Genomic DNA, 23,421 nt, shown 5'->3' with positions numbered 1-23,421 from the left:
GATGGAATTGGAGCTAGGGAGACACACAGAAACCCACCTGTTATCTTGGCAAGTGCCAGTGACAAATTCTCTGAATGAAAACGTTGACTTTCTAAAAGTCATTGGAAGTCACCTGGGAGCTGGTCTAAGTACAAGTGGACTTGTCCGCTCCAGGGGTCACAGCGTGCCATTCATTAACCAGACTCTGCTACTTCCCACTTGTTCATAGAGCAGGTGCCAGGCAGTGGCCAGTCCTGCACCTGGGCCTGGCAACACGACAAGGCCCTCTGTGGGTTCAGTGTGCTTCAAACCCTGCAGAGACCAGAGGACCAGAGAGACTTATCTGGGGCTGCACACGAATGTGTGGGGGGATTCCCCTTCCAACCTTTCCCCCCATCTCCTCTGCCCTTCCTTTTATGCCAGTTGGAAAGTCCCACGTAGCAAGTGTTAACTTTCTCTTCATCTCTGAAGTCACGGGTCACCTTTAACTCTCTGAAGGAGAATTCAAGTTTCTCTCTTTTGTTGTCTGGCTACATTAGCTCTGTTTCCAAAACCTAGGGCTTGCATGATCTGAGGCGCTGGACAGAGGCCAGGACCGCCTGGTAACGCCGGCCTTTGTCCTAACTTTCATGTTTGAAGAAAGAAGAAAACATCATCTAAGTATTCAGCCTTACAGTTCACCCAGCCCCTTGGCCTCTGCTGGCCCTGGTGTTCTGTTCCTCCGCGCTGGCTCTCCCACACAAGGGCACTGGGGCCTGGATTCCATGGCCGGCTTGCTTGGGCACTACCCAGCAGTTCCAAGGTGTAGCAGGGTGAACATCCACGTGGCTTGCTCAGGTGTGTATGGTCCTGAGCCCACATGAGCACGCACGCACAAACAGAAGTACATTGTGTACTGCCTGCTGTGTTAGGCTGTTTCCGTACTCCAGAGAAGGTAGCGCACGCTCTGAAGATGAAATACAGCCTAGCACTTTATGTGTAGTCATTACTACAGAATTTAATTAATCAGAACGAATGCATATTTATTGATTCATTGATTCATTTATTTATGGCTGGTCCTGGGGCTTGAACGCAGGGCTTGGGTGCTGTCCCTGAGCTTCTTTTGCTCAAGGCTAGTGCTCTACCGCCTGAGCCACAGCGCCACTTCCAGCTTTCTTTGTGTTAGTTGGAGATGAGTCTCACAGACTTTCCTGGTGGCCCGGGAAGAGATGTGCCATGCCCTCTTTCCCATTTCAGCATTCTGCACGGGAAGTGGCACTGTGCCTAAGATGGAGGGCAGGCGGGGCCTGTAAACACCCCCCTGCCTTCTGGCCCTGTGGGGGGCCTCCAATAGGGCGGGGTGTGGAGGAGTTGGGGTAGACACTGCGAGAACAGAGGCCCTATGGTGACCTTGACTTTGTCCTGTTCTGCTGAGTAAGATAAAGACAAGCAGGGACCACCTCCCCCTCCAATACCTGTCCTGCATGTACAAACACCCCTTCCAGGTCTTTATGGTTCATTGTCAGGCTAAAGGGCCCTGAATGCCCAAGTGTGGGGCCAGGGTGTACCTCTCCCTCCCCGAGGCAGTTCCAGAAGCAGCTACAGGAGTGCCTGTTAGTAGTCGAGCTTTCGGAGGCTAGAAAAGCCCATGAGACGACCCCTCCCCTTCCCTCCCCTCCCCTCTTCTCCCTTGCCCTTTCATACCAGGGGTTGAACACAGGGCCTTGTACTTGCTACAGTACCCCTTGAGCCACGTCCCCAGCCCTTTGGTGATTTTTTTCAGGTAATGCCTTGCATTTTTGCCCAGCGCTGATCTAGATCTTGATCTTCCTGTGCAGCTTCCTGTGCAGCTGGAATGACAGGCACACACCATCATGCCTGGCTTTGAGATGGGAACTTGCCTTTTTCTAAATATGCAGGCTAGCCTTAAGTCCCGATCCTTTGGATTTCTGCCTCCACTTCCTCAGTAGCTGGGATGACAGATGCGTGCCCTGGGCTGTCCACCCAGGTGGCTTGTAATACAGAGAAGTCACCCACATCCAAGCCTCCATGGGCAAGGGCGTGTGTGTGGAAAGGAAATGGTAGAGAGGTTTGCGTTCAAGGGCTTTTTTATGCCTTGGGTACTGGGATGGAACACGTGCCACGTAAACACTGTGCACATAGCACCCTGGGGCACTTTTTTATTGCTGGTGTCTCACACAGTGCTGCAGTAATACTGCAAAACTATAGGTGTAAAATGCTAGTAGCTGCAGTGTGACAGCTGTTGGGTTTGGGTGCAGGCGAGGGATGGGATGGGGAGAAATTTTGAGCAAACTCTGTTCCTGTTGTTTTATTTCTTTTAATAATAAGAAACCAGGCACAGGCATGGTGGCTCACACTTGTAATCCCTGCCACTTGGGAAGGGATGATGGTGGTGGGAATTGGGAAGATAGCCAGGTTAGCTGGGCAAATGCAGGTGGGACTTTATCTTAGCTAATAAGTTGGAGGTGGTGGTTGTACACCTGTCATCTGGTGCATGGGAGGGGTGTGGTCCAGGGTACAGAGGTGAGCTCCTACCTGAGAAAAACTGAAGCAAAAAGGACAGGAGGAGTGATGGCTCACGTGGTCGAGCACCACGTGACAAGGCCTGGAATTGGAACTCTCTCAGCACTGTTCCAAATAGAATAGGATAGGGAGCATGCTGTGATGTCTGGACGAGTGTTGGAGTGGAACAAGACCGTCTGAGCAAAAGCTGGAGCAAGACGGAACCCTCGGTAGCTTAGGCATGGCACCTTGACTTACTCTGTGAAGCAGGAGGCAGCTGGGCTGTGGGTGCCTGTGGCCTCCCTCTCTGTTCTTCTTAGGGTTTCACCTTTTCCCTGAGCCTCAGCAAACCAAAGCTGGAGGCACCCATGAGCCGAGCTCTGGGTGGGTCGTGGCTCCATCGGGCCTGGTATGCGGCTGATGCTGTTCTATTACACCCCGCAGGCCAGTAACCACCCCATCTTAGAACTATTAACGACAGGGGAGACTTGGAGCAAATGAAAAGCCTGCGAGCCCTGTCTAGGGGAACCTTAAGACTCTCAGCCTGTCCCCAGGGTGTCCAAGTAAAGCAGCCATTTGTTTACAAGTGAGGAATCAGGGGCAGGGGCGGGGGGTCTTGAGTCTTCTAAGTTTCTTCTTGGCCTTGAACTTCATAAAATTTCCCCCATCCATTCCCCTTCTCAAGTTCCACTGTCGGACTGACTTGTCCTTAGGTTTGTTGAGTTAGAAGCCCTTAGAAATACCAGGAGGGCCTGGAACTTTCCAGGGCTGCTTATGTTTATATCCATTCCCTTTAGGAGGAAGCAGAGGTCAACAGCTTGGCCCTGAGTCTGTGTCTGGCAGGGGAGGGGGTCCAGCATCCCAGGGCATCCAAGAGCCCTGCTTATCCCAGCCCTGTCCTTCCTCACTGTGTGGGCACATGGTGAGATAACCAGTGGCATATCTGTCTCCTCCCACTGAATGCCCACCCCAAATTGTGACACTCAGAGTATTATTGCAGCCCCTGGAGTGACTTTGCCCAGCTGGTGGCTCAGCTTCAACTACTGACATGAAGCTTCACGTTGTGACTCTTTTCCTGTCCCTCCCCCCCCCACGCCCTCCTCAGGCCCAGACCTGCAACTAGAACTCAGTATCTGCTGCTCTTGCCCAGAGGCTGGTGCTCTACCACCTGAGCCATGCCCCCTGCCCTGGCTTATGCATTTTTTTGCCAGTCTTGCGCTTGAGCTCAGGGCCTGAGCACTGTCCTTGGACTTTCTCAAGGCTAGAGCTCTACCACTTGAGCCTCAGCACCACTTCCAGCTTTTTCTATGTATGTGGTACTGAGGAATCGAACCCCGGTCTTCGTGCATGCTATGCAAGCTACACTCCTGGCCCCTGGCTTGTGTATGTTTAAAATGAGTGATAAGTTAAAGAATTTCCCTGACCAGTGAGAAGTACATGGACTTTGGGTGTCAGGGTGTGGGTATGAGGTGGACACACTGGGCCCTCTGTGGGTATTTGGTGGGTATTTGCTGACCTCTGCTTCCACGGACCCCACTTCTACTGTTGGCTATATTTCCATCTGCCCTTTGTCCCACAGGGGTCAGCGGCTCAGGTGCCTCTCCTGCCCTTGTCCTCTAGGCTCCTTCCTCCTCCTGTGTCAGTTTGAGGACCTCTGAGCTCTGTAGGAGCTGCACGTTACCTCCAATAGCTTTTGCATGAAGTGCCCGCTAAGGTCCCAGCCCTGGGTTCCGTTTCCTCTGAGGTGCTCAGATGGCAGAGCCTCATCTTTGCTGCTGGTGAGCCTGTGGCCTGGGTCGACTACTGAGCTGGGGATTCTGGGCCCTTCTCTGAAGTTGACACTAGCCCCTGAACTGGAGTGCAGTGACGACCTCATGCATTCACGCATTCACGTACGCACGTTGTGGCCGTCGGTGACTTCAACTGCTGGGAGCAATGCCTCTCTGCCCACCTGGGGCTCCCCACCTGTGCCTCTGCCCATCGGGACTTCCCGCCTGTGGCCCACCAGTGTCTGTTCAGCTCCCAGGCAGTGGGGTTGGTAGGTTGAGCACCTGGCTCTTTCTGGACCTGCGGAAGCTGTGCCTTGATGGGTGGCCCGAGCCTGCACCTGTGCCTGTGTCTGCACCTGCGCCTCGAGGACTGGGCAGGTGGCTCTCCTGAACTGTGCTGCTGGCTGGAACAGGCCTGTGGGCACCAGGCTACATGGGAGGCTGGTAAATCAGGACAAAGCCTGTCATACAAGATGTCTCCTCCTCTCCACTAGGACCTGCGTGCCGCGGCAGGGTTTTACAGAACACTGCTGTGTGGAGAAGCCGGAGTGCTCTGGGCCAGCTCTCACACCGAAGGGGGCTGTGTGCGCGCCAGTCTGAAAAGTCACCCAGATCAAATCACGGCACGATTGTACCATGCTTCTTTTTGTTTCTCCGCATGTCGGCCCGGTGTTCTGCGTCCTCCGCATTCTTCTGGACGGCTGACCTTTCCTGTCTTCAGTGGGCACTTCCCACACCGTCCACGCGTCAGATGGTGGGAGCCCACGCTGTGTTCACGTGTGAGGAATGACGACACAGTGGTGGCCAGGTTCTCGCTTGGTTTTGGGAATGGATGACCTGTCCACCTAGGAGTCTTTGTCCTCCCCCCCCCAGCTCCTCTCCTCCCCTCCTCCCTCCTCCCTCCCTCCTTCCCTCTTTCCCTCTTTCTCTTTCCCTGTCTCCCCTCCTTCCTTCCTTTCTCATCTACCCCTTTGCCTTTACTCTACACATTATGCTTAGAGAAATGAAGCTGATGACTGGAGTTTGGGGTTTTTTTAGAGCCGGCACTCTACCACTTGAACCATATCTGCTTTTTGCATCTGCTCTGAACCTTAGTCCTCAGATCTCAGCCTCCTGAGTAGCTAGAATGACAGGAAGTAGTCACCAGACTGTTTTACGTTTTGATCCAGGGTCAGTGTGTGTATTTAAAGACTCTTATTTTGAAGGGGAGACAGAGCCTCCCCCTTTTTTATTCCTGCACCTGCATCTTCTGGTCTAATGAGTTTAGGCTGATGGAGCCCAGACCCCAGGAAGGATTACAAATTCTCATTTGATTTGATTTGCAGCGAAAGTACCTGAAACCAGCTGTGTCTGCCCCACTGACCTTGGCAGTGGGAAGGCTGGGGTTCCCTGCTGTGGGAGGGGCAGCCCTGCGCCTCACTGGGCCACCCTGGGAAGTGGTGACCTAAGCAGCATCAGCATCCCCACTGTGCCACCCTCGGATGGCAGCCTCCGCCTCTCAATCTCTCACAACAGTGTGAAGACCAGGGGGATTGAGTTTACTCATCCTGAGTCCCCTGCTGATGGCCTACCCAGACCATTCGACCCCAGTTCCCACACGCAGCCCTGCTGCTTCCTGAGCTGACTGAGTCTGGGGGGGGGGGGGCGTCTCTTCTCCTCAGTGCACCTGAGGGAGGCGCCCAGATTCTCCTGAGGTACTGGGAAGCAGCCAGGTGCCAGGCAAGTGAGCGTGGGCAAAACGGAGACAAGCAAACAACACAATGCCTATCCTGGAAGCTTTCAAAAGTGCCAGGCACCCCAGAGACTGGCGTGGCACCACTCAGACCCGGCACTGGCGTCTCACTGTGGGGTGTGCACAGCAGCACAGTGGGAGTGAGTTCACCCCCGAGAATGGCCAGGCCATAGCTCAGACCTGCAGCAGTGGGTGGGACCAGGTGCTGGGTCTGCGGGACCAGAATCCCTGGTGGGCAGACCTGTGGAGCCCAGAGCACGGGCCTCATCCCCCTCCTGCACCGTGTCACCTGGGAGGGCAGTGCCAGCCTCTCAGAGGCACCCAGGTTCCATCCCTCCACTCAGCTCATACTCTGGCAAGGCCACCAGTCTGACCACCTCAGCAGCCGAGTCCCAGGAAGTAAATGACCGCTGCTGAAGATGGGAGGGTCCCGCGGTTGGGCCTAGCCTGTAACACATAGTTCTTGGGCTACTGATGTGGGCAGTGTGGGGTCACTCACCATGCAGGTGAGGTGAGCATCTGCTCCCCCAGCTCCCTGTGACCTCGAGACTGGATTGCAGGTGCTCCCGCCTGAAGTCACTATCCACCAGAGGCCATCAAACCCAGCTCTGGAGCAGACAGTGCTCCGGGGCCCTCCTACAAGAAAGTTGTGCTGTGTGGTGCAGCAGGCGTCCTGGTTGGGACCCTCTTGAGGAGGGTGTGCTGAGGGAGGAGCCAGGAGCCACGGGGCACTGCTGAGCCACACACATTCCCACTGAGCTGGCCACAAGCCACATGGAACTTTAAATGAATAGTAATGAAGCGGAGTACTTAGCTGCTCAGCCACACTGGCCATGTCTCTAGGGCCATGTGGCCTGTGGCTGCCACCTTGGTGGTGTAAGTAGAGCCATGTGCAGGTCAAGATGGACAGCGCTGGCGCCTGCACATGGTATAACCACTGCAAGACAGAGTGGCGGCGGCTATGACGTGCAGGGTGCAGTTTGGTTGACCTCCAAGAAAGGGACAGAGGCAGGTTCTTCACCTGGGAGGCGCAGCTGGCTGGCTCCGAAGTCTCCACATGGCACTGTTGGTGTTTGGGGCAGGGTCTCGCCATGTCTCCAGCCTAAGCAGTCCTATGACTGAGAGGGACTCCGGGGATGACCCCTTGGCCTGCAGAGCGGCAGCAGGATGGACGGATGTGGACAGTTCCTCTTTCCTCTCCTCCCGCATCTGAGTCCCTTTGAGGCAAACCACTGTCCCAGCCCTGGAGTTAACTGGCGCATCTTGCCTTCCTCTCCAGTGCTGTCCAGTTCACAACACTGGCGTTGTTGTGAGCAGCATTGTCCAGGGCCTGGGCCCGGTGGAAGGGCTTAATCTTGCCGAGTATGAACATCTGTGCAAGCTATCTTACTCCAGGTGCTTCTGGGTGCAGCGCCCACCATTTACCAAGTCACCCTGAGGGCACTGACGGGGGCTCTGGGGCCTGGCTGGCCCCTTGATGCATTTGGTGGGTAGTTCCCCAGTTGAAGCAAGGGTGGCCCTAGGGGGACAGGGGTGGGGTTTATAAGCCAGGGAGGGACCTGGAGGTTCTGGAGCTGGAGTTCAGCGCTTACCGTCATGACACCTGTGGGTGTGCTCAGCATACGTCTTCCCCCGCATGAAGCCCAGGGTCCCCGGGTGAGGGGTCATGGCATGGCCCAGTGGTGCAGCCTGCAGAACCTCACGTCAGCTGTGACCATCAAGGGGGAGGGAGAGATCGTGTGTCCAGCTCAGCATCTTCGCCTGTAGAGGGGGCAAGGGGCGTGTGCCCCCTGGGGCCAGGGGTCAGGGGTCAGGGAGGTGCTGGTGAGGCGTGGGGCCCAGCCAGTGGGGCCTCTTCCTCACCTGGGCCCTGGTGACCATCACAGACAGCAGAACAGAACAGAATGGAAAGCAGCAGATATGGACGGTCCCCAGTGGTGGGTGGTGGCGCCTCCTGTTGAAGCTGTCAGCTGCTCCATCTCCCCTGCCCCCAGGTGCACTCCTCTGTCCCTTCTGACCGTGGCGCGGTTACCCACAAGGCACCTGAGCATTCATGTCCCCTCCTGTCTTCAGACATTTGCACTGAAGCTGTCGTTGGCTTCTGTCTGTCTGTTGCCTTGAAGGAGACTTCTTGTCCATCTATCATCCTTTTATGTAGCCCAGACTGGGGACTCCCAGTCGTGGTGGCAGCCCAAGTGCTGGGTAGAAGGAAAGAGTGCACTGATGGCTTAGTGATGCCTGCCTTGTGTGCAGGAGGGCAGAAAGGGATGAGTGTTCTGCTTCTGGACGTTCCCTGCTCCTGCCTCCCTCCTCATAATACTTCTGGTAGGATCACTTGTCCTCTAGCCAAGCTCTCCCCAGGGTGCCAGCCTGCACCACAAGGGACCAAACCAGCTTTATTGATGGGTCAAGGACTGTCTCCTCTGCCTAGCATTCAAGCCCCTGCCCAGGGAAGAGCTAGTGACATCTTGTCTCCCAGCCTGTCAGCCATGCTGTTCCCTCTATGTTGCCTTGCCCTGTCCTCTGAGGCCAGCCAATCTTGTTCTTCCTGAATCCTTCTAGCACCTTCCCTGTGAGAACTCGCCTTCGTATTGCTCAAATAAATGGAACAAGTTCTCCGTAGGGACTGGGTCTCCTTTGGCCCCATTTCCTCCAAATTCAGCCACAGCAGCTTCACAAAAGGTGTTTGCTCAACAGAGATGTCTGCACTCGGAGGAAGGTGAGAGATGTGCCCAGATTGGAAAGCACCCAGGCACCCATCAAAAGTGGGTTCTGAGCTAGACACCACCAGTGGCTCACACCTGTAATCCTGGCTACTCAGGAGATGGAGATCTCAAGATGACAGTTCGAAGCCAGAAGTGAAGCTGTTGCTTAAGTGGTCTGGCATAGCCTTGAGAAAAAAAAAAAAATCGGGGACAGCAGAACACGGTGCCTCACGCCTGTAATACTAGCTACTCAGATGGTTGAGATGTGAGGATCATGGTTTAAAGTCAGCTGGGGAAGGAAAGTCCATGAGACTCTAACTCCAATAAACTATGCAGAGAAAGCTGGAAGTGGTATTGTGGCTTAAATAGTAGAGCTCTAGCATTGAGCGCAGAGGCTCAGGGATAGTGCCCAGGACCACAGTTCAAACCCTGGTACTGGCAAATAATAATAATAATAATAATAATAATAATAATAATAGTAAATCAATTCTGAGCCAGGCCTCACTGGTGGCTCATGCCCACAATCCCAGTTACTCTGGAGCTTGTAATCCGAGGATTGTGCTTCCAAGCCATGAGATTCTCATCTCCAGTGAACCATTGAAAAGTGGAGTTATGGCTCAAGTAGAGGGCTAGCTTTGAGCACAAAAGCTCAAGGATAGCACCTTGGCCCTGACCAATCAAAAAACCAAAACGTCTGGGCCGTGGCTGTGCTGGGCGCTTGCTCAGCAGTGGAGACATATGCCATCAAGACCCAGTGCCACAGGTGGAGGAGACCCTGGAGGGACACATTTTCCATTCTGTGGCCACACGTCATGTGTGGAAGGTGCCAGGTGATGGTGGTGGGATAGGGGTTGGCTTTGGGGTGTGGGGGGTGGCACGAGGAGCCTGCTGTGGGTGTGTTCCTATTGTGGGTGTGCTCTTCAGTGCATGTGTGCTGTTAACGTGATAATAACAGAGGCTCTGCGGGAGTCAGGCGATCCAGGCACTGTGTCACACCTGGGAAGCCCTGTGGCGCTCAGGCTGGGCCCTGACTGGGGTGTGGGTGCAGTTCTTTGCCATTCCCGCTCCTACAAAGCTCGGTCAAGGGGGGATCTTGAACGGGAAAATGTATTCATGTCCCAAGAAAGGAGCTGGCATGGCAGCTGGTCACCCTGTGATGACCGTTCTGACCTGTGTGCACTTCCTGCCTGTGCGTTTCTGGGTGTGTATGTAATTGGACTGGTGGTGTTTGCTAGGCTCAGAACTACTGCGTTTGCAAAATACCTCAACTCTAATTATCTTAAAGAGGTCTTGTTGGAGGTAGCTGAGCTTAGCTCACAGGTCAGGAGACAGCAGCCTGACCTCCAGGAGGGGTGGGGACCTCAGACCAGGGGCCTGGACCTACAGGTGCTCCCTCCTTCCCCCCACTCTTTCTGTGGCAGATGTCATCTCTATAGAGTTGAGGCAAGGGAACAACCCTCTGTCTGTTTTCTAGTAAAAGCAAGAGAAACTCCATTCAAGATTAGAGCTGTTTCCTCCCATCCCTTGCAAGAGAAAGGGGTCATGGGACAAGATGGGACAAGAGGTCACGGTACCCCCACCTGATTGAAGAGCTCCTTTTGTTGTGGGAGGAGGAGAGGAGAAGAGAAGTGGGGGGGATTCAGAGATGAAGCTGTCTGCATGCCAGGTGATTTGATTGTAGAAGCTCACTGCATGTAGACCATCTGCTCGCAGGATGTCGTTTGCATGTGGGGGTCACTTGGGTGCAGAGAGCTACCCACATGTGGGCTATCCACTTGCCCCTGAGAGCGCAGAGGGACCGGAGGAGCCAGGGACCGGCTGCATGCCAGGCTCCTGAGTCAGCCTGGGGGGCTAGGCAGTATGAGGGTGGGCTATGTTCTGCTGTGGGTCTGGGTGGGGTCCTCGCAGTGCGGGGTATGCCCTGTGTGATGGTTCGCTGAATTGCACACCTGGTTGGTGTACATATACATACATGCAATAGTGTCATGAGAATGGAGAAGCAGAGGAGCTGCTCTTAGGCTGTCTGCATGGCTGCAGAGACAGCAGAGTGGTGAAGTTGGCTGGCCCCTCCATAGCTGTGGGTCCCTCATGCCTGCCCTGCCTTCCCAGGGTGCCATGGGGTGGCATGAATTGGCCAGTGACAGGGATTGGCCCAGGTTCTCTGCCTGGCTCCCTCACCTGGGGTTCCTGGGCCCACCTGATGTCCAGTGGACGGCCCTTCCAAGCAGCTGCACTCAGGAACTGTCCCTGTGCCCTCTCAGCCAGTAGCACATGTCCCTTTTCTCCCATGTGGCTTCTGTGTGCCTCCTAAGCGGTGAGCGGCGCGCTGTTGTGAGAGGCATGTAGGATCGTTCCCGGGGAGTCCATCTCTCTATCTAGCTCTCCGTGAGTGTCTCAGGATGCCCGCAACTGTGGTCAGCGTTCACATTCCCAAGGTTGTGGGTCTGCTGTGGGCCCTGTGTGACGTTGGATTTTCTTCCCCCTTGGTGTCTGTGCCCTGTGACATGGACCTATGTCTATTCACACCATGTGGAAGGGACAAGGCGTGGACCCCGGGCCTGGCTTTTTTCCTTCGAGGTTTGGCTGGTCTCCTTTTTCAGGGCTATAGTCTAAGGCTGTAACCACATCATCTTGGTTACTCACTAGAAATAGCTGGGGGTACTTTGAAAGGGGCAACTTCCAACTCTCCGCAGAACTGTCAATTCTCCCTGCACAGGGTGAGGTGAGACACACTTGGTGTCAGAGCCTGCAGTGGTCTCCTCCTAGCTGCCAGCTCCCAGCTCCCAGCTCGGGACCTGTGTGGGATGGGGTGGGGCTTAAAATCTGCCCATCTGACAGTGTTGAACTTGGAAATTGGCAGGCTCACACACACACATCTTTTTTTTTTTTTTTTTTTTCTGGTGCAGGAGCTTGTCTGGCTTTTCTACACAAGATTCCTCCACTTGAGCCACAGCTCCATTCCAGCTTTTTGCTGGGTAATTGGAGATAGGAGTCTCATAGGCATACCTGCTTGGGCTGCTTTGAACCCCATTGCTCAGGTCTCCTCCTGCGTTGCTGGGATGACAGTGAGCCGCTGGCACTTGGCTGCATCCTGTTCTTCAGTTATGTCTGCAGAGTTGTGCAGCCTGGGTGAAGAAGTAGGCATCCAGGCCGTACAGGATCGACTGAATTTCCCCTCGCCAGCGGGAGCTGCAAGTGACTGGCCTGCCGTGACACCCCACACCTCTCACACGTGGTTGCAGTCCCCATTGTTTCAGTGGTGAAGCCCAGGTGTACAAGGGCTGTCTGATGCCCATCTAGTGCTGTGTTATTAGGTGGTAGCCAAGACTGGATTTGAACCTAGGTTCAAGCTGCTGGGATTTGAGTTTGGCCAGGTTGACTGTGGCTGGATGCCCAAGATAGCCTTAGGGTGTGTCGTGACCCTGCAGTCTGACCGTATGTATTGGTGTGGGGGGGTTGATCACTGTGACCCTGCCGTCTGACTGCGCCTGTCAGTGTGAGGTCACAGTTGTCACTAGGGATCCCTGTGGGCAAGGGCCCACCCAGCTCTGGTCAGGGGCCTGGACTGTGACCAGGAGAGACCTGGAGACTTAACGTCCCCTCCCTTGCAGTGGAACACGACAAGGAGTTCTTCCACCCGCGCTACCACCACCGCGAGTTCCGCTTTGATCTGTCCAAGATCCCAGAGGGGGAGGCTGTGACCGCCGCTGAGTTCCGAATCTACAAGGACTACGTCCGGGAGCGCTTCGACAACGAGACCTTCCGGATCAGCATCTACCAGGTGCTGCAGGAGCACCTGGGCAGGTGGGTGCTGGCCAGTGTGGGGTGGATGGGGGCTGGCTGGGTCTGGCAGGGTGGGTGGGGTTCAACGTGGAGGCCCCCACCAGGGACTGGTGCCTCGGTGGTTAAAGCAGGTGTAGGAGGTGCGATGCAGTGTGCCCTGGAGTCTGGGCAGGACTGAGGGGACAGGAAGCCCTGGGACCCGTGGGCACCCCTGTGGGGGTCTGGCGGTATGCTCAGGAGCATGGAGAGAGGGGAAGAGCCAGGGTCTCCCTTGTTCCCAACACAGCGGAGCCTCACATGGTGTCTACAGCCAATCAAAGTGGCCTTTGTAATTAAACGTTAGGAGGAAAAAAGCCCAAACCAAAGGCGACCCGCACAGAACTCATGGCTGTCCAAGAAGCACTAGCAAGGTGAGGTTCCAACATTTGAAACCCTCGTATTTCTGAAGGTGGTTTCATGCCAGTACTGTGAGAGGTAAGTAAGTTAAGAACAAGTCTGAGGAAGAATAAACAACCAGGGTCGTGTTTCCCTGTGGCTAGGCTTTTGGACTACATAGATCTTGGCACTTTTTGTTTTCTTTTGCTGGTGTTGGGACTTGAACTCAGGACCTGGATGCTGTCCCTGAGCTTCTTTTGCTCAAGGCTAGTGCTCTACCACTGAGTCATCGCTCCACTTCTGGCTTTTTCTGAGCAGTTTATTGGCGATAAGAGTCTCATGGACTTTCCTGCCTGGACTTTGAATCATGATCCTCAGAGCTCAGCCTCCTGGATAGGATTGCAGGCATGATGGCACTTTTATTGTCCCCAGTGGTGGTTTATAGGAGCTGGTCATTCCTGTGCTACAGGATGGAGATTCATGGCAGCAGAAGGCGAGAGGGAGCCCTGCTGTGTTTTGGGTGGTCTACTAAGAAAGCAGTATTCAGGCAAGAGTGTCCCCAGGGTTGTGAATGTGTCTTCTAGTTTTGTGGCCACCACACCTTTGCCAACAGTGCATCTGTGAAACAGGCAATGTTGGCATGGCCTGAAGCCACATCAAATGGCCACGTGGCAAGGATGTGGCCCAGGTGCAGGGAGCTGGAAACATTCATACTCAAAAGCAGAATTTCTGCGCTAGGAATGTGGCCTAGTGGTGGAGTGCTCGCCCAGCATGCAGGAAACCCTGACTTTGATTCCTCAGTACTACATACACAGAAAAAGCCAAAAGTGGCGCTGTGGCTCTAGTGGTAAAGTGCTGGTCTTGAGCAAAGAAGCTCAGGGATAGTGCCCAGGCCCTAAGTTCAAGCCACAGGACTGTCAATAATAATAATAAAAAAAAAGGATTTCCATTCAGAATTGTGGTTTGGAGGCTGTAAATGTGGCTCAGTGATAGGGAGCTTTGCCCAGCGTAGTCAAGTGCAAGGTCAAGGGCTTGCACCACAGTGCCAGCAAAGGGGAGAACATTTTGCTCAGTTTTGGATAGGTAAAGCATGCTCACATAATCAAACTGGAAATGAAGGCTAACAACTCCTGTGAGCACCCTCTGCCCTGTTGGGTTTTGTGTGTATTAAATTCAGGGCCTCACACTCTAGCTTAGTGTGTGTGTATGTGTGTGTGCATGTGCATGTGTGGCGTGCCAGTGAGCTTTTGTTCACAAGGCTAGCACTCTACCACTTCTGGCTTTGCTAGTTAATTGCAATTTCTGCCCAGGCTGGCTGTGAGCAGGTGCATCGTCTGCTTGTCCACTCCACAGTGGTACCCCCATTTCCTCCTGCCTCATTCCCAGATGTCACCCTCGCCTGTCCTTCCCGTCTTGTGCTTTGTCTCCTCAGAGCCCGGTTGAGTGGGGTGTGTGGGTGTGTGGGTGTGGTGTCTCACCCGATGGCCTCTCTCTGCTCTGCTAGTATGGACAGTGCTGTGGGTCTCAGTGTCAGTGACACACCTGGGCTTGTCTATAGCTCTGTTGCCGCCCCCTTTGCGTGCCCCCTCACAAATGTGGCTGTATGTCCGCTTCCATCTGAAGGCCTCCTGCTGTCCGGGCTCTGCCCTTGCTACCGTCTCTTGTGTAGCCAGCCACCCTGGTATGGGCTCTGAGGCAGCCATGGTCTTGCGGTCACCCGCCGCCCAGCTGTCCAGGGCCAGGACATCTGGCTCTCTGGCAGGCTCTGCCAGAGCTCAGGGAGCCTGGGGTGCTGGGATTCGCTGACTGGCGGCCCGGTGCCTCTTCCCTCCAGAGGACTACTTTCTACCAAGTCCTCTTGGTCTCTCAGAATCCAGATTAAATTCCGATAATGAGCTGTGCTGGAGGCCTTCCACGGCCAGGACAGCTGGGGAGGCATGCAGGAAACGCCCTTGGTGGACTGAGGGCCAGTGGGGGGCTCAGAGGCGGGTCTGGGGAAGGAGGCCTTGGCCTTGGAGGCTTGCTGACGTGGAGGGGGTGGTGGTGAAGGGATATCAGAGTCTTCGTCTCCTTTTCTGAACCCTGGGCGAGAAGCGGGGCCAGCTAGTGCCCTACCTCCCAAAGATGCCATCCTTCTGTCTGGGGCTGGGGTCTGCCTGGCCCTGCCTGGTCTTGCAGCTGGGGTTGGATGTGCTGTGTACCAGGCTGGCTCCCTCTGCTGTGCTCGTGCTCAGAGCCCTGGAGGCCAGACTTCCATCCCCATCACCAAGGAGATTGAGAAGATGTCGGCAGCTGGATGAGAAATGTCTCCTGTTCCGTCACAGGGACTCTGGTTGCCAGGAGGGTGACCTCAGAGTGCCTGCAGTGCCAAGACCGGGGTCAGCTGCAGCCTGAGTCACTTAGAGGCCAAGGGGCCAGTCCCACCCGGCCCCGCAGGAGCTGCTCGCAGCCCCTCATCTGGGCCTGCATTCCTGTGCCTGGGCTGGCCAGTGACCTCCCCTGCATTGGGAGCCCCCCACCCCCATGGGGACACACCTGCCACAGCCCAGCTTCCCAACCCCTTGAAATCACAGCTTGTTCCCCAGCTAGGGAACCGGAGCAGGGGCTGGAGGGAGCTGAACCTGTGCCCCAGCTCCACTTCCACGACCTCCACTGCTAGGTCTCACTTGCTCCCAGGAAAGGTGCTTGGCTGAGTCCCTGTGTGTGTCCCTGAGGCCACAGACAGACCCAGGGGATGGGTCTTGGAGTCCCACCTGCCCCGACCTCCCTGGGCCTTGCAGTGATCAGCATGTGTGGCCTGGGTGAACTTAGTCTCAGAGCACATTTGAGCAGAGGGACATGGGCACACTGCCTCCCACCTGTGGAGGCCCGGCCTCCTGGGGGAAAGAAGAAAGGTCAGGCAGGAGCAGAGACAAGTGACTGGGGGACATAATGCCTGTCTCCCCAAGACCCGGGGGACAGGGGAGGCCTGGGGTGGGCCAGCTTCTTTTTATTGAATACCCTGAAAGCCAAGACTGTAGCTCTGACAAAGTCAATGCCCCTGATGGCCCTGGAATGGCCCTTGGGGAGAAGGGACAGTGGTCCAAGACAGACCCCAGGAGCTGACATCAGGCTATTGATTTCTGGTTCCCACTAAGAAGTTGCACTGCCCCGTCCCCTTCCTGGTCCAGGGGCGGGCAGGTTTGGCCTCCTGGGCCCATGGTGCCCCTTCCAGCTGGGAGTCTGGGTTAGAGCAGGGGGGGTACAGTGGCTGTGGGAGGAACTGGGTCTTTGAATTCTCAGTGCTTGTGTCCCAGCTGTGGACACAACTCTTTCCTCGATGCCCCGCTTTGTGCAGCCTCTTCCCTCTGTACGGCCTCGTTCTATGCGGCCTTCTCCTTTGCACCCCCCCCCATTTTAGTGGGCGAGCAGAGGAGCCCAGCTAGGCTCCCAGGCTGTCCCCTGTGGGCCAGGTGAGAGCTGGTGGCTAAGACGGCGTCAGGTCTAGCCTGCTCCAGGGCTGAGAGGAGGGGACTCCTTTGGGCTCAGCCCATTTATTCCCTTGGGCCTTTTTTCTTAGAGACTTTTACTGCCTACAGGACTGAGCCCAAATTGTGGTCTAGACCTTGATTGTCAGTTTTAGAAAGGGGCTGGCTAGGGGTGGTGATTTCTGAAGCTTCTTGCTGCTCCTGGAAGCCTACGTACTGGGTTCCACATGGAGCTTTCACTCCTTGCTGCTACACCTCAGCCCCAAGTTGTAAGCTCTGGTTTGGAGCTGTCCTCTCAGGATGTGCCTGCTCTGCTCCCCCAAGACCCTCCTGAAGAGCAGGAGGAGAAGCTGGCGGGTATGTCCCTGAGGGCAGAGGATTGGTTGCTTGGTTCCCTGCACCCCCAGCCCACAGGAGCCCCTTGTTAGGTCCTACTCCACTTTCCAGGTCTCAGGCTGAGCCATGACCTTCCTGTCTCTCGGTTCCACTGGGGCCCTCTCACCACTTTTCCAAGATCATTCTGGAAAAAGCCTGCATTCAGTCAGTGCCACCCAGCTGGGCTGGTCTGCAGGCTGCTGTGTCCAATCCTGCTAGCGCTGGAAATGCAGCATCCCAGGGCCCAGTGCCTGCTGGCTTCCCGTCCTGTGGTCGGAGGCCATCTGGCGGGCCTTGGTGGCTGTTTTGATCTTGGTGCCTTTGATTCCTTGCCATACTTCATCTCAAGCCCAGCATCTCTGGGACAGCGTGTGGTGGTTGGGATCTGCAGTGACAGGCTTCTCAGTGGGGCTCTCTGCTGGCCTGAGGGGGGCCTGGCAGTTGTCCACCCACCCTTGGGCGTTGTCACCAGGCGTTCAGCTGGGCAGGTGTCCCTGCTCAGTCCCCGTGCTCTGCACAGCCCGCACAGGACCCCACTGTCCCCCGCAGGGCCGGAGCAGCTCAGCAGTTCACAGTCACCACACTGCGTCTCTGAATGAGGGAGGGTGGCCGTCCCTGGGGATAGCAGTGATGACAGAACTCGCTATTGCTGCTGCCCCTCTTTACATTTTCTGAGCTGCTTGTCTGCTCATTTTACAGACAGGGAAGCCGAGGGAGGCATGGTGCCTGGAAGAGGTGAAGGCAGTGCCTCCCCTTCCCCATTAAGTGTTTTTCTTCCTGGGCTCCTTGACAGCATGTCTTCCTTTCTCCCCAGTGGGAATCGTACGGACTGGGGGATGGATGGTGGGCAGAGTGAATCTCCACATGGGGAAACTGAGGCAGAAAAGAACAGTGACACAGTGACAGTCTAGCATGTCACAGCACAGGATACTGTAGATTTTTGCCACTGGAAGCACCTCTGTTTCTACTGCCTGAAGTCATGTGAACTTGGCATGGCTTGCAGGCCTCTGTGGAGCCTTGCTGGGCTCTGTGGCAAAGCTTTGTGGTTACTGTGGTGGCCTTGAGGGTGGTCCAGCCACACAACCGTGAAGGTACTGGGCAGGACAAGAACTCTGAGTGTGCTGCTCACAGGCAAAGCCATGTCGCCTGTGACCTGGTATGCTGTAGGGACTCAGCAAAATGCCTGCCTCCCGGGGGTGTAAAAGATGCCTTCTTCCCGGCTCCCTTACTCTCCGGGCCCGGCAGTGTCCTCTGTGTGCCCGTGTTGTGCGGGCAGGAGGCTGCAGCTCAGGTAGCGAGCAAGCGTGTGGCGCCCAGCCTTCTTGCCCTGGGGTCTTTCCACCCCAGCATACTTCCCAGCATGCTTTCTCTTCCAGAACTGAAACTGGAGAATGTCTTGTTTGTGATCTTTATTCGGCATCTGAGCTCAATTTCCCAAAAGTGAAAATTGCCTGTAATTATAGTACTTGTGATCCTATGCGAGTTTTCCAGTGATGATTATAATTATATTATTTAGATTCTGTTGGGCGGTGGGCATCCAAGAGGAGACTGGCTCTCACTGGCAACAGGGGGACTGTCCTTGTGTACTGGGGTCTGGGTCCCTGACACTGGGACGTATCTGGGGACAATGGGCCTTAGAAGTGAGGCTGTCTGGATAGCTTGATCTGACGCTTTAATTCTGAAAGCAGTTCATTCTGGGACCAGGACTTCTGCTCGCCTATAAGGAGCCTATTTTTCCAAACGTATTAACATCTGTGTTTCATATCGCGGCCTGTAATTGCTTTAGCCTTTTTGGCAGGAGACAAAGAGAATTAATATTTTTCAATTTGGTCATAAGCGGTCATCTGTAGCTGGGAAGGAAAGGGCCTGCTCAGATGTTAACTCTGTACCCATGGGGCATCTGGGTGCACCAGGGAAGATGGTTTAGACATCGGCTCTGGTTAACAAAGTTCGGTTATTTCACGCTCGGGACCAGAGTTAGTCTCTCCCTTGTCTTGTCACTCCTGCCACGGTGGCAGGAATCTTCCTGCCACATTTGTCTTCCCGGACAGCACCCATTGTTTTCTGTCCTACCACTCTGAGAATGGAGGGAGTGGAGCTGACATCTGGCCTGCATTCCAGCATGCACACCACCAGTCTCCCTCTGGGAGTCAAGGCAGGCATTGCTAATCAATCCCAGCACGCCTTCCCATCGTGCCTGGAGTACAGCTCCACCAAAGGAGGCAGCCGTTGTTAATCAAGTGACCTTGCCATCGAGTGATGCCTTCTGGCCAGGCAGGTCCAACCCTGAGTTGAGGATTTTGTGAGGGCAAAAGCTGATGACCCAGCATGGCCCATGATACAGAGTGGTGGACCAGCAATGAAGGCCAGCAGGCGAGGGGGTATGCTGTTTGAGAGGATGTCGTGTGACTCACCTCTCCCATGTAGAGTTTGGAGATACACTTGCACACTGCCAGGGCCAAGGGGGCTGCAGTGTCCAGGCCAACGTCACACCTCACTCAAGGCCATGTCTCTTAGCTTCTTCCTGGCACTCAGGTTTAAAACCAGACATGCCGGCAATGGCACATTCCAGTCAATGAGGAAGATGAGTCTGCAGAATCCAAAGATCAAGATTAGCCTGGGCTACATCTCGCCTGATGCAGGGCTCACACCTGTAATTCTAACTACTCAGGAGGCTGACATCTGAGGGTGGAGGCTCAAAGGCAGCCTAGCCAGGAAAATCCAAGAAAAAAAATCAGGAAGTGGAAATATGGTTCCGTTGGTAGAGCATTCAGCCTTGAGTGAAAAAGCTCAGGGAGAGCACGAGACCCTGAGTTCAAGCCCCAGAGGAGGCCCCCGAACTGGTGGCTCTTGGGGTGGGAAGCCCCTCCCCTTCCTGTCCACCCCTCCTCTTCCTGCCCTCCCCACTACTACCTCTTCACCCAGCTCTGTTCCCACCTAGGATGGGCCCCATGTCCCACGAGCCAGAAACTGTGGTCAGTGCTTGAAAACAAGCCCCTGTCACTGGCTTTGTTACGGAAAATGTGGAGCCCCTTGGTAAAAATGCATTCATGATTTCAGATGCTGATAATGGAGAGCTCCATGTGGCTTCTGACCCCGTGTGGGGCCCACTCTTCTCACATCTGCTGATAGCCACAGTCAGGGGGTGGTGGCCTCAGGAGGCCACTCAGAGCCCTCCACGGATCTGCAGACACTGGGACTGACTTCCTTTCTTGCCTCCTCCATGGTTCCCGGGGTCACTGCTTAGATGCAGTCAAGCCCGTGACTTAGGGTCTGTTTCTGAGAGATCCCTGGAGCGTGACCTGAGTCCGTGACACAAGGCCTTCGCCACACCTGGCCGCCTGGTCCTGCTCTGGGAACCTGGCAAGCACCCAGGAAGGGTGAGCCATTCCCCCCACCCCACCCTTTCCTCTCCCTGGCTCCCACTTGCTTTGTGGACATCGTCTTCTGCATGAGTTCCAGACACCGTTCCGCCCTTCAAGTCCACCAGTCGTGGCTTCTCTGTCTTGATCTTATTGTGATGATCAGTCTGGTCAGTGTGCAAAACAGACACATATTGTGTCTCTCTGCACATGTCTGAATTTATCGAGTAATGCTTCACCAGTGTTGGAAGGGTCTGAGCACTCTTGATTTTACTTGGGACTTACAGCCACTGGCAAACACAGGTCCTTTTATTCCATTCCAGGTTGGCTCATAGTGACAGACTCTGTTTCACACCATGATATAATGCTTGCAGAATGACCATGCCACTTAAGTCAAGTGGGCTGTGTCACTTAGGGACAGCATGCTGGGCTGGAGCCCCTGGGGTAGTTAGGAGCTGGTCCCTTTAGTCTGTGACATGTGCACTGGATGGACTAATGGTGGGTCTACGGGAGCTGCTGAACCCCGGGTTAGGTGCCTCTCAATTGTGTGATCAGGTTAGGGGTCGAGAGTCCCATCCTTTCTTGGTCTGATGAGTTAGAGATAATGGCTTAGAGACTCCATGTGTGCATGTGTTCTTAATTTCATTCAGTACTTTCGTTCATAGGTGGTCATTTTCATTTGCAAGAATTATTTGTAAGTCTCTGCTTTGTGGTTTGCACAGGACAGGTGGTATCTGTCCTTGAGAATGTTGGCAGTTTCATAAACTGGAGTGGCTCAGGGCAAGGGACAGCCTGAAGTGACTCCAGCGTGAGTGGCCGAGTAGGCCAGCCCATGGCTGGCTGCGCTGCTGCCTGCAGCCCCACTGTCAAGTTCATTTCCTTTCTGTGTCATGTGGCTGCGCTTTTCCAAGCCTCGGCTTGGAATCTGAAAACAGCCTGTGGTTCTCTTTGTTTTGTTTTGTTTATAAAGGTTGGAAGGATGACGCAACACGCCAGCTTGTTTGTGTTGGTTTGTTTGTTCCTGGACCGCCAAGGAAAAGGCTGAGTTCACCTTGTGCTATTTTGGTTTAGAGAGGGAGGAAATGGAGCAACCAGGGAAAGTCTAGAAAATCCGCCTCCACATGCCAGTCATGGGCCCTGCCCATCTGTGCGGGACTTCCCGGAGCTCTGCGTGGGTGCTCCCAGCGAGGAGACGGAGTCCTGGGGTCTTGTGAACACTCTGGGGTGCTGGAATCCTTAGCGGGCCCAGTGTGTCACCAGCCTCCTCCATGGAGCACTCCTGGTCTCAGGGATGGCCAGGGCCTACGGTTTTCCAGAAATTCCAGGGCTCAGGGGCTGGAGTCCTAAGCAGGGGGAGGAAGAGTTGGGTCTGAGCAGAGTTTAGAGACCCTCTTTCCTCTGAGCCCTACCCATGCCTGTCTTGGCTCACCTAGGTTTTCCTGATGGGGAATGCAGGCGGGCACACGGTTGACCCGGACAGCAAACAGTGAGAGGAGCAGGAAAAACCACTACTCTCCAATCCCGCACCAAGTCTCAGTGCCCAGGCTCCAGCCAGGTGGTAGGATGGAGACGCCAGAGGGGGCTGGAGTCACTTCTGTGCCCAGTTCTGATCCTGTGCTGGCTGCAGAGCACTAGGCCCTGGGTGCTGGGTTTTGAAGCTGGATACTGGGTGCCGAGCACTGTGTCCTCAACTCTGGATTCTGGATGCTGGTAACGGATGCTGGGTGCTTGGCGTTGGGTTCTGAGTGCTGGGAGCTTGGTGGTAGATGATGGATGTTAGACACTGGGTACTGGGTATTGAGTCAGTATAGTGAGAGGCAAACTAAGGCTGACAAGTGGGTTCGAATGTGGGAAATGGAGAGGATGTTAGATGGGTGGCTGCAGCCACACTGAGGTTGGAGGGGTCTGGCCAGCCCGGTGTGGATGGAGCCTGGGCCCCTGTGTGATCCATCACCTGTGGGAGCTCTGTTCTCCATGGATTCTGGGGTCAGCAGCATTAGCCCCAGCCCACGGAGCACAGAAAGGGGTCAGATTTTATCCCCAGTTAACAGAGGATTAGGGTGTGGGGGGGCGGGCGGTTGAGCTTTTCTGCCCGTGCAGGCCTGTGTGTCACCATGATTCCCTTCCCTCTTGCTGCTCCCCCACCTGTGATCCCAGCTGCACCCTGGCTCTCTGTGGCAGGACTTCTCAGAGCCTTTAAGATGCTCGTGGATGGCGCCCTCTCTAGGATGCTCAGACCACGGCCTCTCCTGAAGAGATGCAGCTTGGAGATCTCGCTATATACCAGACCCTTCATGCAGAAGGAGAAATTGAGGCCCAGAGCTTCACGGCCGCTGACGCTGGCCTGGCCCTCCTGGGTGATGCAGGCCGTCCACAAGAGCTCCCTCCTTGGGTCTTGTGCTGTCAGCGGGCCAGGTCCTGGATGGGAGGGAATCTGTGGGGAGCCTGGGTGCTCTCCCTGCAGTCGGAGGATGTTGTATCCCTTGTGTATTTTTCCACCTTTCTCCCGGGTGACTTAATTTTAGTCTTCCCAGAAATGCTCAGCCTTTAGGAGTGTTTACAAACAGCCCTGGACTTCCTGACTTTACCCTCCAGCCCTGGGGTGCCAGGACCCTGGGGGTGGGGTAGGGTGGGGACTCATGGTAGTGGAGGACGGTCCCTGTGGCTGAGAGGGGCACAGGCGGTGGGGGAGGGGGAAGCCCCCTCCATTGTGACAGCCCTGCCTGACTCATCTGTACCTGCCCCACCCCACAATGTCATGCGTGCCTGTCTCACTTGCCACCCCTCCCACCTCTGACCACCCCCACGGTGGCAGCCTGCCTCCACTTTGGGGTGCTTGTGCACAGGGCCCCTCGCCTTCTAGCCACCTAGTTAAGTGACACCCTCTTTGCAGAGGCCTAAGAAGAAATGTCTGTGTGTGAGGACGGCATGGGTTTCTTTGGCTGCTGTAACAAACCCTGGATTTAGTAGCTGACAACACACACCCGTTCCCATGCGGGGATTGGGACATGGGGAGCCACACCTGGCCCTCTCCAGCTTCCAGAAGCCACCTCATTTTCTGGGGAAGTTGAAGAGGGGGGCGGCCAGCCATTATGCCATGCTGACTCTGCTTCTGACCCCGGCCCCACTTTCATGAGGCCGTGGGGGGCTCTGGCCCCTCTGGACATCCAGGTCATCTCCTTGGTTCATTTTACCAGGCCCGATCCTGGGGTCATGTTGTTAGACCTCACACAGGGCAGGGTTCAGGCCAGGACCCTCAGAGGGGCATCTTCTCCAGTTTACTTTCCTTTCTGTAATGGGGAAGCTTAGGGCCAGCACTGTGACCCTGGATGGGGACCCTCGGCCCCACTCACCTCTCCTGTTAAGTGGGCT

General features: G+C 55.2%; 1 protein-coding gene across 1 annotated transcript in view; it reads left to right on the top strand.

The window, feature by feature from the left end:
- Positions 1-23,421, top strand: part of Bmp7 (bone morphogenetic protein 7) — a 51,688-nt gene that overhangs the window by 7,803 nt on the left and 20,464 nt on the right. Inside the window, exon 2 of the mRNA XM_090352557.1 lies at positions 12,299-12,491. Coding sequence (XP_090208683.1) covers positions 12,299-12,491 — 193 coding nt within the window. The remainder of the gene's footprint in view (positions 1-12,298; positions 12,492-23,421) is intronic.

This window comes from Megascapheus bottae, chromosome 18 (genome assembly GCF_031878675.1).
Source record: "Megascapheus bottae isolate mThoBot1 chromosome 18, mThoBot2.hap1, whole genome shotgun sequence".
Lineage (NCBI taxonomy): Eukaryota > Metazoa > Chordata > Mammalia > Rodentia > Geomyidae > Megascapheus > Megascapheus bottae.
This window is presented reverse-complemented; position numbering and strand designations above follow the sequence as displayed.